Below are 14,860 nucleotides of genomic sequence, written 5' to 3' on the forward strand. Positions count from 1 at the left end.
GGATAATCTGGTACATTGTAGACCAAACTAGGAGAAGTATTCAGCCCTGTGTGGGATGCTTTCATGGAAATAGGAGTCGGGAAAAGAAATATCAATCTCGTATGAAAGAGGAGTTTATTTTCAGCAGGGAGGGAGGTCGTAAGTATATGCGTCATGAATGATTGCCAGTCTAGAAGATGTGGTTAAAAGAGTCACAATTTGTTTTATTTTACGTCTATGATTGTACAGCTGCACAAGATTTCTTTGAAATTTGCTTTTAAGGGGAAGAATGTTAGAGCAGAAGACTCAGTCCTGCTGTTGTGAGACATTTCTGTTCAAGACCACTACTTCTATCTTGTAAAGTTAAAGTAGCAATTTTATTACAAATGGGAACTTGTCACGTCTAAGTTTTTGTTGTGCATTTTTTCCCCGGCATCTGAAAGTATCCTGTTATAATTTTATGTGGGTTTCAGGTTTAACAAAAATGAAGCTTTATAAAAACATTGAGTATTTACTGGGTGATTAGAGAACTCTAATTACCCAGTTAAGTCTGTTGCACTTGTATTTAGGTTTCTGGGAGCTCAGGAGTGGAGCTGGGAGGGAGACATAAGTCTGGGCATGGGGAACTTCTCATGCTTCCCTTCCCTCCACCTGAGGGGAGAAAGCAAGCTCCATTTTCACCCACTTCTGCAATTGTCATTCTGCCATTTAATAAAGTAGTCTCAGGAAGCTGTTCAGTATCTAAATCTAGATTATGAGATCTCTGCCAAGAGAAAGTTCTGTTGAAGGAAATGTTGTGTAATTAGGACATAAAGCTACCTGTATTGAACAGAGTTCCTTAATCACTAACTGTGGATTTTAAGGATGCTTTTATTTGGCCATTTAACCTGTACAGTTCAGCAGATAGACTTGCTTGTTTTCCTTTGGTCTTATTAGTAGATCATTTTATCCTATAGTCATCCAAGTTTTCCCAGTGAATCTTGGAAACTTTTTGAAAGTAATACTCTGGGAACTATATAAGTATGGCTGTATTCCCGTCTGAAGTGAACGCTTGGTTTAAGTTTACTGGCCTGTCTCTTTTATTATATATGCATAACTGTACAGGAAAGCAGGGTTAGAAGTACTTTGTCAGTCAGGGTTTCTGGAATTAAGGAATCTTCAAGTGAAAACTGATACCATAACATGTTGTCATGCTTAGCAAAATAATGGTTCATAAAATCTTGCTATGAGAGGAAATATTTACTTATGAACTCATAGAACTAAAGCCTACTAAAGCCATATTACTTTGCAGAGTGGACTAAACATAGATATTTGGGTTTTTTTGAAAGTTCTTTAATGAAGGTGCCTGTGATTAGTCTTCTAGTGGAGAATTTGAAATAAGCATGTACATGTTGAAGGTACATGACCTGGCTAGTGGTTGTCATCAGCTGTGTTAACATTCCTTAACCCAGAATTTGAAGCCATATATATTGTAGATTGTAGGTCTTTGTAGAAGAGACTGCTTTTAAAGCCTTTTCCTTAAAATACCTGGATTTGGGAGAAGAGATGGATTATGTCTTGCAAAGTGCATTCTCCTTTCTTCCCTCATTGCATTAGTGGATTGGTTTCTTTTAAAATATGTGAGCCAGGGAAATGTTGGGAAGGATGTGCTGTGCAACAGCTTTGGAGACTGTGGCTTTTGATGTTAGCTCACAGCTCTGCTATTGAAGGCTTTAACAGTTTACAGCTTAGGTGAACTCTCCCTACCATCTTCACGTTACAGGTCTGAAACAATTTTGTCATTAGAACTCATTGAACTGATGTATGCAGATGTTAGCATCTTTCGTGGAACCTATCCCACTGGTCTTGTTTACATTTATGTATTCTTCTCGTGTTTGAGTGCTAAGATAAAGCTTAAAAATACTGTTCAAAAAATGCGGCTATAACATTCTCTCAGTTTTGTTCAGACATTTAAACAGAAGTTGCTGCTTTATTTCTTGTATTATTTATAATCCTTTTGCAGACAAACTTTATACTTTTGAAAATGACTTTTCTTTCATTGGCTGCAGTTGGGTCTTAATATTTCCACTGTCACTATGTCATTCCTGGCTGACACACTTCCTGCTATTCATGTCTTATTCTTCTTTTGAGGAGAAACAGCCAGATTGTGTAGTTGTTTTGTAATGGGCACAAACATCCCTTGTAGGCACAAGGATGAGATCACTGCACTCTTTTTTTAAAAAGAGTCTAGTGACCAAAGCAGAATTTGAGCTAAAGTCCAGGAAAGTAGATGTATTTGCACAACTCATGTTTTTGGTTTTTGAAATATAAAATGAACACTTGATGAGATGTGCTGAAACAGATATGTCAAGTGCATAGTAATTTTATAGTAGGTTTAGTGTAAAAAGAAACAAAGTTGCTTTTTCTCAACTACATAAACTTTATGGTAGATCCCAGTAAAATGGGACATGACTTTCTGATAATATATGTTTTATATGGTTATGAGTTCTGTTCTAGTAGATTAATAGCTGATAAGTAAGTGTTGCCTATTCTTTCTGTTTGTGTCCAAGACTGACAGGGGACTGACAATGTATGGTATGTATTGGCAAATCTCAACATATATAATAAACAGTTAAAGAATGTAAAAGCAGCGTAACTTTGTTTCTCCTGTCAGCTTTATGAACTGGAAAAATAAGCACAGAATAGCTACAAAGGTATCTTTTCTGTTCACAACATTTCAGTAAATTAGTTCTGCTTTGACTTCTGGCTTGGCTTTTTCTTTGTGTTGGACATGGAACAGAACTAACATAATCAGATATAAGAATGCAAATTGAAGAAACTGAGCAGAGTACTTCTTAGTTTTTTTTTCTTTCAATAAATATATTAAAACCTGTGACAGAAAACAGTTTTGTAAGAAAGTATCCTGAATGAATGTAGTCTTCCTCTCTCAAACTGCTTAAAGGCTAAGACAATGTTTACTTAAATACTAGTTTGTTATAATCTGTTTCATAAGTAGGTTTATCCTTTTAGTGCATGTACATCCTTATATGCTGTGCTATTAATGGCTATCTGGATTAGTAGCTAATCTGGAGATAGGAGGTCCACATTAGTATCAGCAGTTATTATATTGGTGAGTTGTTAATGTGAATATTTTATGCACTGCAGTAACTTAAGGTTGTGCTATAGACGGTGCTGTTCTAAACACTGTAGGGGCAAACCGTTTAGCCACTTTTCTGTGCTTTGCTTTCTGGGAGTTAGTGTCCAGAAATTTGTCTAGATACAGTGTCAACATATCCAGACTTGGTTACAAACTGGTTTGACATAATTTACGTTCTAAAAGTTGATATTGCACTCTGTATTTCTTCAGCTTGTAATAAGAGGTAACTCTTCTTTGGTCTGTGTTATGAAAAACACTGTGATCCTGCTAAGAGTGCCAGAGCAAAAAAATAACTAAACTCTGAAGTCAGAATATATCAAGGCAGATGACTGTGCTGGTGCTAACTGTACTTGTGGAGAAACAGAACATAACTTCTGTAAATTCCTTCAAGATCTCTGACAAACAAAAGTTAAAATACTACTTTATTTAGTTCACAATTTGTTTTATGGGGTGCACTGAGCTTAGATTGGGTGTTGGTAATACTACCTGTCCCAGAGAAGGCTTCCACTGTGGAACTGATGACTGCAGAGTGCACTCACATGCCTTTGCTTTATGCCTAACTTTAAAGTTACTGATCAACATCCTGATAGGCCCTTTTCCAGATTTGCTGAAATGTATAGGTTTCCTGGTAAGCATTTTTTAAACAGATAGTCAATGTTGTCTCATACTAGTGGAGGGTGTTGAAGGGGAGAATAGCTTATATATGCTCCCATTTATAGCTATAGAAAACCAGTATTCACCCATTTATCTGTTCTCTGAACTCTGCCTGTGAGGTACATAGCTTCTATTTTGAGTTTAGCCACTGAAAATATTATGGTTGATGGTTTAAACTTATGAGGAAAAATGCCTGGGAAAGAAAGTTTAATGTAGCAAATATGGAAGCTACACAAACCAGTAAACTATACAGTGTGGATATGTTGGTTCCTGTTCACATCCCTCTTCAGAGGTACTGTAGCATTGTTGCCTTCACTTTGGCCTGATGTGGCATGCATCTCATGAAACTGCTCGTTCTGCTCCCCTTGATGGAAAATGGTTGGCAGGTGAGCATTCTGGTCTTTCACGTAATTGTGCCTAGCTGTGTAATGCAGCTCTACTCTGAGTAAGTACTGCAGGAGAAATGTTGTCAGGTAATAAAAGCACTTGCATGTACTTCAAACAAGTTTTGAAGTCTTAAGATAAAAGCCTGTCTCATTTTTCTTGTTTCATAGCTCTTGAAGTAAAAGAGAATGTTGTATTTTAATCTTGGTGGACAGCTCAACCCCACACATCCACTCACTCCCCTGCAGTGGGACAGGGAAGAGAATCAGAAGGGCAGAAGTGGGTTGAAGTAAAGACAATTTAGTAGTTAAAACAAAAGCTATGTATGCAAGCAAAGCAAATTCATTCATCACTGCCCATCGGCAGGCAGGTGTTCAGCCATTTCCAGGACAGCAAAGCTCCGTCACATGTAATGGTTACTTGAGAGGACAGGCACTATAACTGAACATTCCCTCTTCCTGCTTCTCCCAGTTTCATATGCTGGGCATGATGCCCTATGGTGTGGAATATCCCTGTGATCAGCTGGGGTCAGCTTTCCTGGCTGTGTCCCCTCCCAGCCTCTTGTGCACCCCCAACCTGCTTGCTGGTGGGGCAGCATGAGAAACAGAGCAAGGCCTTGATACTGTGTAAGTGCTGTTCAGCAACAGTTAAATGTTTGGTCACAAGTCCAAAACGTAGCCTCATACCAGCATTGCCTTTTATGCTCTGACTATATTTGAATGGTGCTTGTGTAATTTTACAAAGAGCCTTTATAGCAGCATATACTCCTTGTGTATTACAAAGCCAGCCTCCTGCAGGAGCTGAAGATCCATATTCTTAGAATCATGAAAACACTAATTCTCTGGCTATGTGTACCAAGCTGAGGACCAGTGAAACATGAGCGTTTGGGATGAGTACTTTGTTCTAGTGGTTCTTGTAACTGCCTGCTGTCCATAATAATTGGTGTCTGTGTGTTCATTTGGAACATTATGCACCAAAATCTGTTAAGTGTTTCGTAAGTCTCTGTATTGAAAAAGGAATACTTAATGTCTGTATAGGATCAGTACGATGACATATGAGCTCCAGAAGGATGCAGGGGTATACACCTACTAGACCACTACAGGGCAGCATAGTTCAGGATTTATGAAATGACAGGAGAACCAGACAACTCAAGTAACCTGGGCTTTCTCTTTGGGAAAATGTGTGGGATACAGTTTCTCTGAATTCATGTCAGGTGCCGACTGCTGTCAGACACCAGATATGTAAACTGAAAATATCAGGAGTTTTCAGGCATCTGGAACCAGCCTCAGGCTGCAGTTGCTTTTGTGCTGGTCTTTCCATCTGGATTATGAGAGACAGAGTAAAATGCCGTATTTCCAGATCTGGCATTCTACTCTGAAATCATGTTATCCGGATCATGTTTGAAGCAAAGCATAAATTGAGGAAATCAGATACTTGAATTTAGAGAGGAGCTGTAGTATGTATTATTTTTTAAAGTGAATAGAAGGAATTTGATAAGTTTACATCATTTTCTTAGATGGGTATGTTTGCATGAAGTATAAAACAAAAACTGAATTACAAAAGCAGCATGCACATGGAGTTTTATACAGATAGTATTGGTGTCCCACGCTCTAAAAAGTAACTGCAGCAACCTTTGTCTTTCAAACACAGTTCAAAAATTCTGTCCTAAATGATGAGTCAATTTCAGGTGCTACAGATTCTGTTTAAATACAAGGTGTCATTTGCACTGTGAAAACACTACTGGGTTTGTGCCTTTAATCATTATACTCAAAGCTAGCAACACCACCACCACCCCTTTTCTTTTCCTAAAATTAGTAGCTTCTGTACATTTACGTGAATATCTGTCAAAGAGGTAAGGGCAAAGGGTGAAACTAATGTCCACATCTTACCTTCTTCACTGCACCAAAGAAATGCTCTGTTAGTATTCAGCAGTAATGTTGGGTATAATTAAGTAATTTCTTGAGTTTGTCTTTGTTCTTAGATACGTTGTTTCAAGAGCTGGTAAAATAATCTTACACAGTCATAGCATTGATCAGTTAACTCTGAGATGTTTATTAGGAAAATAGGGTATTTGGAGATTTTAACATTTGGATTGGTTTACATATCGGTGTTGTACCAGTTTTGGTGGATAAAATCCCTGTGATAACAGCAGAAGAGCTCATTATAGCATTGAGGCTGGAGTAAGAGCACTTGCTTTTCCTTACTTGTCCCTTCCAAATTAGGAATTGTTAGCAATTACACCCTCTACCTGGATCGACATATATTGATATATGAACAGCCCTGTTAGTGTCAATTAGGAGTTAAACTGATTCTAAACTGTACAGTAATAAGGTTTTAGTCTGGGCAGCAGGCAACTTCAAAAGTTGGTCTGCCTCCAATTTTAAATGAGGAAAAAAAAAACAACTTAAACCTACACAGAGAACTGACACCCATTCTGGAAATTCATAGTGAATTTCATAATAAGCTACATTAAAGCACCTCTCTATTCTCAAATAATCTAGCTGTAATTGGTCATTCTGATTTCCAAAAGTATGTAGTTATGATTCAGCAATGGTAATCAGCCTATTGCAGTCAATCAAATATAACTTTCTAGATGCTGTATTTTGAGGAGTATGTCAGAGTATGTGTATTCAGTCATTGAAAATGGCAAGTATCCCTTTTGAGCAATGTCTGATAACATACTACTAAAATACAGCAGAGTTTTTCTTTTATATATAACAATTCTGCTGAGAGGAAGTTGCTTCATGTTTTCTGTGTTAGATGTAGATCACTATGTAAGAGATGTCTCTTAAGAGTGCTCAGTACAATTGTTCACCACCTGCCGACAGATACCCAGCCCAACCTGTGCAGTGATCTGCTCTTCCGGATGACTATCCCCAGTTTGTATACTGGGCATGACGTGCTGTGGTATGGAATACCCCTTTGGATAATTTGGGTCAGGTGTCCTGTCTCTGCTCCCTCTGCTTTCTTGTGCCCCTCCTTACTGGCAGAGACTGAAAAGTCCTTGATCAAGGTAACTGCTGCTGATCAACAGCTAAAAGATCAGTGTTAGCAACATGGTTCTCAGACTAAAGCCAAAACACAGCACTGCGCCAGCTGCTAGGAAATAAAAAATAACAACTGAAACCAGGACACTCACAGTATTTTATGTGGGTCTTTCTGAATATTATTTTTAACTCTCATTCAGGTTTTTGCTGAGATCTGCAATAGGCATTGCATCTTGTGATTCAGGGAATATGGAGTTTGTCCATATGAAGTCTTCAAAGTGTCCATTTGTACAGTAGAAATCTTGGCTGTTTGTAGTTATGCAAAATATTAATTTCTATGATACACATGAGAGTTTTTGTGCTTCTTGTAGTCTTTAGTTGTTAGCTATTGCAAATTATTTTACAAGTGTTTTTACTAAGTTTCTGTAAATTTTTAGTAGTCTTGGCATCTTTTAAATAGGGAAAATCTGCAGATGTATTAAATAGTTCCATGATGGAAGGAAGAGGATGGAAAGGTAATGTGAGCTTACACAGAAAAATTAGTGGTTGTCTATCTCTGTAGTTAATATCCTCTTAATGTTTGTCAGAATCTCAACTGTGGTTTGTGGAATTTCTCATGATGGTATTTGCTTGATGGTTTTGTTCCTCTCTTCCCCTTCATTCTTCCTCAAAAACAGGAGATTCTGGTGTCTGGGGCTTGAAAAAAAATTTTGCTTTGTTGGAACTCTTGGAACGGTTGCAGAACGGACCTGCTGGACAGTGTGGGACAACAGAAGAAGCTGTTGGTCTGTCAGGAGAGGTACTGAACTTTAAAAAGCAAAAGTTTGTTATATTTGCGTTCTAGATAGAAAAAAATGAAAATCTGTTTTTTGCCAAATATAATTTCACTAATAATGCTGTTTTCTTTCAGTATCTAGTATTAAGGCTTCAGTTAATTGCTTCATAATTAAATGCCACTTTGTAATGACTAAAGCAGAAAAGAAAAAGGTATTGCCAAACATGCGTACTCTTTTCCCCCTTTTTTAGGCTTTTAAGATTTCTAGAAAAGGTTGTTCATTTGGATATTTTAGTTACAGTGATTTAAGGACAGTTTTCTGAAACTTATTAGAAACTCTTCTTAAAGACTTCCACTTCTAGAGTAGGTGGCTTTTATAGTCATTTGATATCACTATATCATGTGATAGTACTTCATTATCAAAACTAGCTGCTTTAACTATTTCGGTGTTAACAACTGTTATGCAAAATGTATCATGCAGTGCCATTTTAGGAAGAGGTAACTGTCTTGTCCTAAGTGCCTATTTGTTCACTGGTGGTTTTTTCTGCCTGTAATTTTAATGCCTTGTTCTGTAATGATTTCTTTGGAGGAAATGACTAGAGCCTGAATTATTTCATACTCCAAACCTTTACAGCTCTTTCACTGAAGTTTGGATTTATAAAATCACTATATAATTCTATAATAATTTATCAGAGTTGACTGTAAAGAAAACTGACTTCTTTTTTTTTTTTTTTAATATATTAAGAACTTAAAGTCAAGTTTTCAAAGTAGTCCAAATATTTATTAGTGTGTAACTTTTAAAGTCTGTTTTCAGGTTAGTATTGCTGGCTAGTCGTCTAATTTTCCTCAGTTGTTGGGATTAAATGGTAACAACTTCAGTTTTGTCTTTTTCCTTTTTATCTGTTTTTGTTAGAGTATCATTCGTTGTGATGAAGATGAAGCCCATGTTGCATCTGTGTATTGCACAGTTTGTGCCACTCACCTGTGCGCAGACTGCTCCCAGCTCACTCATTCTACAAAGACACTAGCAAAACACAGGCGTGTTCCTCTTGCTGATAAGCCTCATGAGAAGACCATGTGCTCCCAACACCAAGTGCATGCTATTGAGTTCGTTTGCTTAGAAGAGGGCTGCCAGGCGAGTCCTCTTATGTGTTGTGTCTGCAAAGAATATGGGAAGCATCAAGGTCATAAGGTACTGCTAATAACCTGTTTCTGGTTGTGCTTGCATAATTACACAGAATCACAGAATCACAGAATCCCAAGGGTTGGAAGGGACCTAAAAAGATCATCTAGTGCAACCCCCCTGCAAGAGCAGGGTAACCTACAGTACATCACACAGGAACTTGTCCAGGCGGGCCTTGAATATCTCCAGTGTAGGAGACTCCACAACCCCCCTGGGCAACCTGTTCCAGTGCTCTGTCACTCTTACAGTAAAGAAGTTCTTCCTGATGTTAACGTGGAACTTCCTATGTTCCAGTTTACACCCATTGCCCCTTGTCCTATCACTGGATATCACTGAAAAAAGCCTAGCTCCATCATCCTGACACCTACCCTTTACATATTTGTAAACATTGATGAGGTCACCCCTCAGTCTCCTCTTTTGCAAGCTAAAGAGACCCAGCTCCCTCAGCCTCTCCTCATAAGGGAGATGTTCCACTCCCTTAATCATCTTTGTGGCTCTGCGCTGGACTCCTTCAAGCAATTCCCTGTCCTTCTTGAACAGAGGGGCCCAGAACTGGACGCAATATTCCAGATGCGGCCTCACCAAGGCTGAGTAGAGGGGGAGGAGAACCTCTCTTGACCTACTAACCACTCCCTTTCTAATGCACCCTAAGATGCCATTTGCCTTCTTGGCCACAAGAGCACATTGCTGGCTCATGGTCATCCTCCTATCCACCAGGACCCCCAGGTCCCTTTCCCCTTCACTACTTTCCAGCAGGTCAACCCCCAACCTGTACTGGTACATGGGGTTGTTCTTCCCCAGATGCAAGACTCTACACTTGCCCTTGTTAAATTTCATCAAGTTTCTCCCCGCCCAACTCTCCAGCCTGTCCAGGTCTCGCTGAATGGCAGCACAGTCCTCTGGTGTGTCAGCCACTCCTCCCAGTTTTGTGTCATCAGCAAACTTGCTGAGGGTGCACTCAGTTCCCTCATCCAGGTCATTGATGAAAATATTAAACAGCACCGGTCCCAGCACCGACCCCTGAGGAACTCCACTAGTCACAGACCTCCAGCTAGATTCTGCGCCATTGACCACAACTCTCTGCCTTCTTCCTTTCAACCAGTTCTCGATCCACCTCACTACTTGATCGTCAAGCCCACACTTCCTTAGCTTATCTATGAGGATGCTGTGGGAGACAGTATCAAATGCCTTACTGAAATCAAGAAAAACTACATCTACCGCTCTACCATCATCCCTCCACCTAGTCACTTCCTCATAGAAGGCTATAAGGTTGGTCATACATGACTTCCCCCTCATAAAACCATGTTGGCTGTTCTTAATGACCCCCTCATCCTTGATATGCCTAGTGATGGAGTCAAGAATAAGTTGTTCCATCATCTTTCCAGGGATGGAGGTAAGGCTGACCGGTCTATAATTACCCGGGTCCTCCTTCTTGCCCTTCTTATAGACTGGTGTGACCTTTGCCATCCGCCAATCCTCAGGCACCTCGCCCATTTCCCACGACTTACCAAAGATGATGGAAAGTGGCCTAGCAATGACCTCCGCCAGCTCCCTCAGCACCCGTGGGTGCATTCCATCCGGACCCATCGATTTACAGATGTCCAGTTTGCATAGCTGATCCCTAACCCAATCCTCATCTACCAAAGCAAACTCCTCCTTTGTCCTGACTCCTTCTGGGGCTATAGAAATCCGGGGCCCTCGGGGAGAGTCTGCAGGAGTAAAGACAGAGGCAAAGAAGGCATTCAGCACCTCTGCCTTCTTTATATCCTCTGTCTCCAGGGTACCCACTTCGTTCAGCAGTGGGCCTATATTGCCTCTTGTGTTAGTTTTATTTGCTATGTATTTGAAGAAGCCCTTTCTATTGTCTTTAACCCGACTAGCAAGATTGAGTTCCAAGGAGGCCTTAGCTGTCCTAATTGCCTCCCTACATCCTCTAACAACTGTCCTATATTCCTCCCAAGCGGCCAGCCCCTCCTTCCATAATCCATAGATTCTCCTTTTCCACTTGAGTTTGCCCACCAGCTCCTTGTTTAACCACGCCGGTCTCCTAGATCCCTTACTTGACTTCCTACTCATTGGGACGCTCCGATCCTGAGCTTGGAAGAAGCGGTCCTTGAATGCTAACCAACTATCTTGAGCCCCTTTACCGCCTAGTACACTTTCCCATGAGACTTCCCTTAGCAGTTGACTGAAGAGGCCAAAGTTGGCCCTTCGGAAATCCAGAACTGTGGCTTTGCTAGGTATTCTATTCCTCCCACACAGGATCCTAAACTCCACCATCTCATGGTCACTGCAGCCAAGGCTGCCATTGACCGTCACCACTTCGACCAAACCCTCCTTGTTGGCGAGTACTAAATCTAGCAGCGCTGCTCCCCTAGTTGGTACGTCCACCATTTGCATTAAGAAATTATCATCAATGCACTCGAGGAACCTCCTAGACTGTGAATGACTGGCTGTGTGAGTCTTCCAGGAAATATCGGGGTAATTAAAGTCCCCCACGACGACTAAGGCATGTAGTCGCGAGGCTACTTCCAGTTGCCTGTAGAAAGCCTCATCAACTCCTTCGTCCTGATCAGGAGGTCTGTAATAGACCCCCACAACTGTATCACCCGTGCCAGTCAGCCCCTTGATTCGTACCCACAGACATTCCACTTGCTCCTCATCCGACCCCGGACAGAACTCAATACATTCTAGTTGCTCTCTCACGTAAAGAGCAACTCCACCACCTCGCTTTGCTGACCTATCTTTCCTAAAAAGGACATAGCCATCCATGACCACATTCCAGTCATGTGAACTGTCCCACCATGTCTCTGTAATCGCCACCAGATCATAACCTTTAGCCCGCACACAGACTTCTAACTCCTCCTGTTTATTCCCCATGCTGCGTGCATTGGTGTACAGGCATTTCAGGGAGCCAGTCCTAGTACCCTTTTTCCCCTGCGGGACAGGGTCTAAAGAGCTATCCTTTCCCACAAGTGAAACAAGAGACTGATAGTCCTCCTTAGCCCGCCATCCTTCAATCCCTAGCATGTTCCTCTTGGGCTTGTCCCCAACAGGCCCAGTTAAATCCCCTCCCCCCTTCATAACTAGTTTAAAGCCCTGTCAATAAGCCCTGCTAACTCCTGCCCCAAAACCCTTTTTTTTCTCTGGGACTGGTGTATCCCGCCTGTCACCAGCAAACCAGGTGTCCCATACAGCAGCCCGTGACTGAAAAACCCAAACCCCTGCCTTTGGCACCAGTCACGTAGCCATACATTAACCTGCAGAGTCTTCTTATATATCCCTTCACCCTCGCTTGCAACAGGTATGGAGGCAAACACCACTTGCGCTCCAGACCCTTTAACCAGCCGTCCCAGGGCCCTGTAGTCTCTCTTCATTGCCTTTACGTTCCTCGTAATAATTTCGTCACTGCCAACCTGAAAAACTTATTTATTCAAAAAAATTATTTAAAAAAATTATTTATTCAATTAAAGTACAAAAGAATAACAAGAAAGAAGGGTAGATTCTTGATGTATTTTTATAGAAGTAACTTCATACTGTTCTTTTCCCTTCATTTCATATAACTGCCATGGTAAAATTGCAAGATAAAAAAAACGTTATTTCTAAGACTAGAAGAAGTTATTTATATATTAAGATGGAGAGTCACTTTACCTGCTGCTATTCTGAACTCACAGCATTGAGTCACTAGTTCCCAAAGTTGTTTTCATCATGCAAAAGCTAGGTTTACCCAGCATGGTGCATTGTAACCACCCTTCTTTTTTTTATGATGATTATGGTAAACAGGCAAAATCAATACCAGTGTGATTGGTAGATGCCTTAGCTGCAGCATAATTTGTAACTCCTGATTGCATTTTAAATTGCAAGATGGTTTTAACTTCTTACTTGCCTTTCCTATATACATATATACATATATATATATATAAGTGTACACACACACATATATATATGTATACACACACACACACTCCTATTCATACTCCCACACACATAGGTGTAATAAAATAGCAAATATCATTAAGGAAGGTATTTATGACTGAACTTTGATATATTGCTTTTTAATCAATAGCATTCTGTTTTGGAACCAGAAGCAAACCAGATTCGTGCATCCATTTTAGACATGGCTCACTGTATAAGAACGTTCACAGAAGAAATCTCTGATTATTCCAGAAAATTAGTTGGAATTGTTCAGCATATAGAAGGAGGAGAACAAATAGTTGAAGATGGAGTTGGAATGGCCCATACTGAACACGTATGCTTTCTTTTTTTTCCCTCCCTGCATTCGCAGAATACTTGCTTTTTGTAATAATCAAGATAAGGAATTTCGTTGAAAATTAAACATAGTTTTTTATAAGACAAAACATTAAGTTCTTATCTGTACGAGGTTGGTATTGAGGCTTAAGCCAGCAGATGGAGGGGAAGTTGTAGTCCATTAAAATGTATTTACGCTACATGAAAATAGGGAGGCAATAGGGAAAGCTCTATAACTGCTAGTACATTATTGAAGTACTGTGACAGATTGCATCTATTCTCAGGTGCTGTGAGGCTTTCTTCCCTGATCAATTTTAGTAAGGTGTGTATCATAGAATCATAGAATAGTTAGGATTGGAAAGGACCTTAAGATCATCTAGTTCCAACCCCCATGCCATGGGCAGGGTTACCTCACACTAAACCATGCCACCCACTGCTCTGTCCAACCTGGCCTTTAACACCACCAGGGATGGAGCATTCACTTCACTGGGCAACCCATTCCAGTGCCTCACCACCCTTACAGTAAAGAATTTCTTCCTTATATCCAATCTAAACTTCCCCTGTTGAAGTTTGAACCCATTACCCCTTGACCTATCACTACAGTCCCTAATGAATAGTCCAACTCCAGCATCCCTATAGCCCCCTTCAGATACTGGAAGGCTGCTATGAGGTCTCCATGCAGCCTTCTCTTCTCCAGGCTGAACAGCCCCAACTTTTTCAGCCTGTCTTCATACGTACCTTCATAAGTATCTTCATTCGTAAATGTGTATCCTACACACACATTTGCATGTGTATACATATAAATAAGCTGCTTGATTATTGTAGTAACTTTTTGGACAATCTTTGCCTTAGGGTGTATAAGACTTTCTGTATAACTGAGACTTGAACTATGATGTAGCCAAGCAGATGTGAATATAAGTTAGAAACTGAAATAGAACGAAAAATGTAATTCTGGAATCAACCGGTGTTCTTAATCCTCTGGATGTCCTGACTGCACCACTGTAGGTTCCAGGGACTGCAGAGAACGCACGCTCATGTGTCCGAGCCTATTTTTCTGATCTTCATGAAACCCTTTGTCGTCAGGAAGAGATGGCTCTTAGTGTTGTTGATGCTCACGTGAGAGAGAAGTTGATTTGGCTTAGGCAACAGCAAGAAGACATGACCATCCTCTTGTCACAGGTTTCAACAGCTTGCCTCCATTGTGAAAAGACTTTACAACAGGTGGGTTGGCTGTTAACAAGTGAGCTGTAACATATGGCAAGATATGTGAAACTTAAAATTAAGTCTAGGTTACAGATGGAAGGGTTAGATGGTATGCTGCATTTTTATTTCCTTTACGATGTTAAAACAATAACCATATAACATGAGGTTGAAGTATTCCTTTCAAGGGAGTGTTAGACAATTATAATAGGTACAAAACATTAAATTCTCCAGTTGCTGGAAGTCATGCTGTGGCATGATTCTCTTCTCTGGAGTAATCTCTGGTTCTTTGTGAGGTTAGTGGGAAGGAGAGA

General features: G+C 40.3%; 1 protein-coding gene across 1 annotated transcript in view; it reads left to right on the forward strand.

The window, feature by feature from the left end:
- Positions 1–14,860, forward strand: part of TRIM23 (tripartite motif containing 23) — a 29,301-nt gene that overhangs the window by 2,298 nt on the left and 12,143 nt on the right. The window contains exons 3-6 of the mRNA XM_065663129.1: positions 7,818–7,939; positions 8,829–9,107; positions 13,165–13,347; positions 14,352–14,567. Coding sequence (XP_065519201.1) covers positions 7,818–7,939; positions 8,829–9,107; positions 13,165–13,347; positions 14,352–14,567 — 800 coding nt within the window. The remainder of the gene's footprint in view (positions 1–7,817; positions 7,940–8,828; positions 9,108–13,164; positions 13,348–14,351; positions 14,568–14,860) is intronic.

This window comes from Lathamus discolor, chromosome Z, assembly GCF_037157495.1.
Source record: "Lathamus discolor isolate bLatDis1 chromosome Z, bLatDis1.hap1, whole genome shotgun sequence".
NCBI classification, from domain to species: Eukaryota; Metazoa; Chordata; class Aves; order Psittaciformes; family Psittacidae; genus Lathamus; species Lathamus discolor.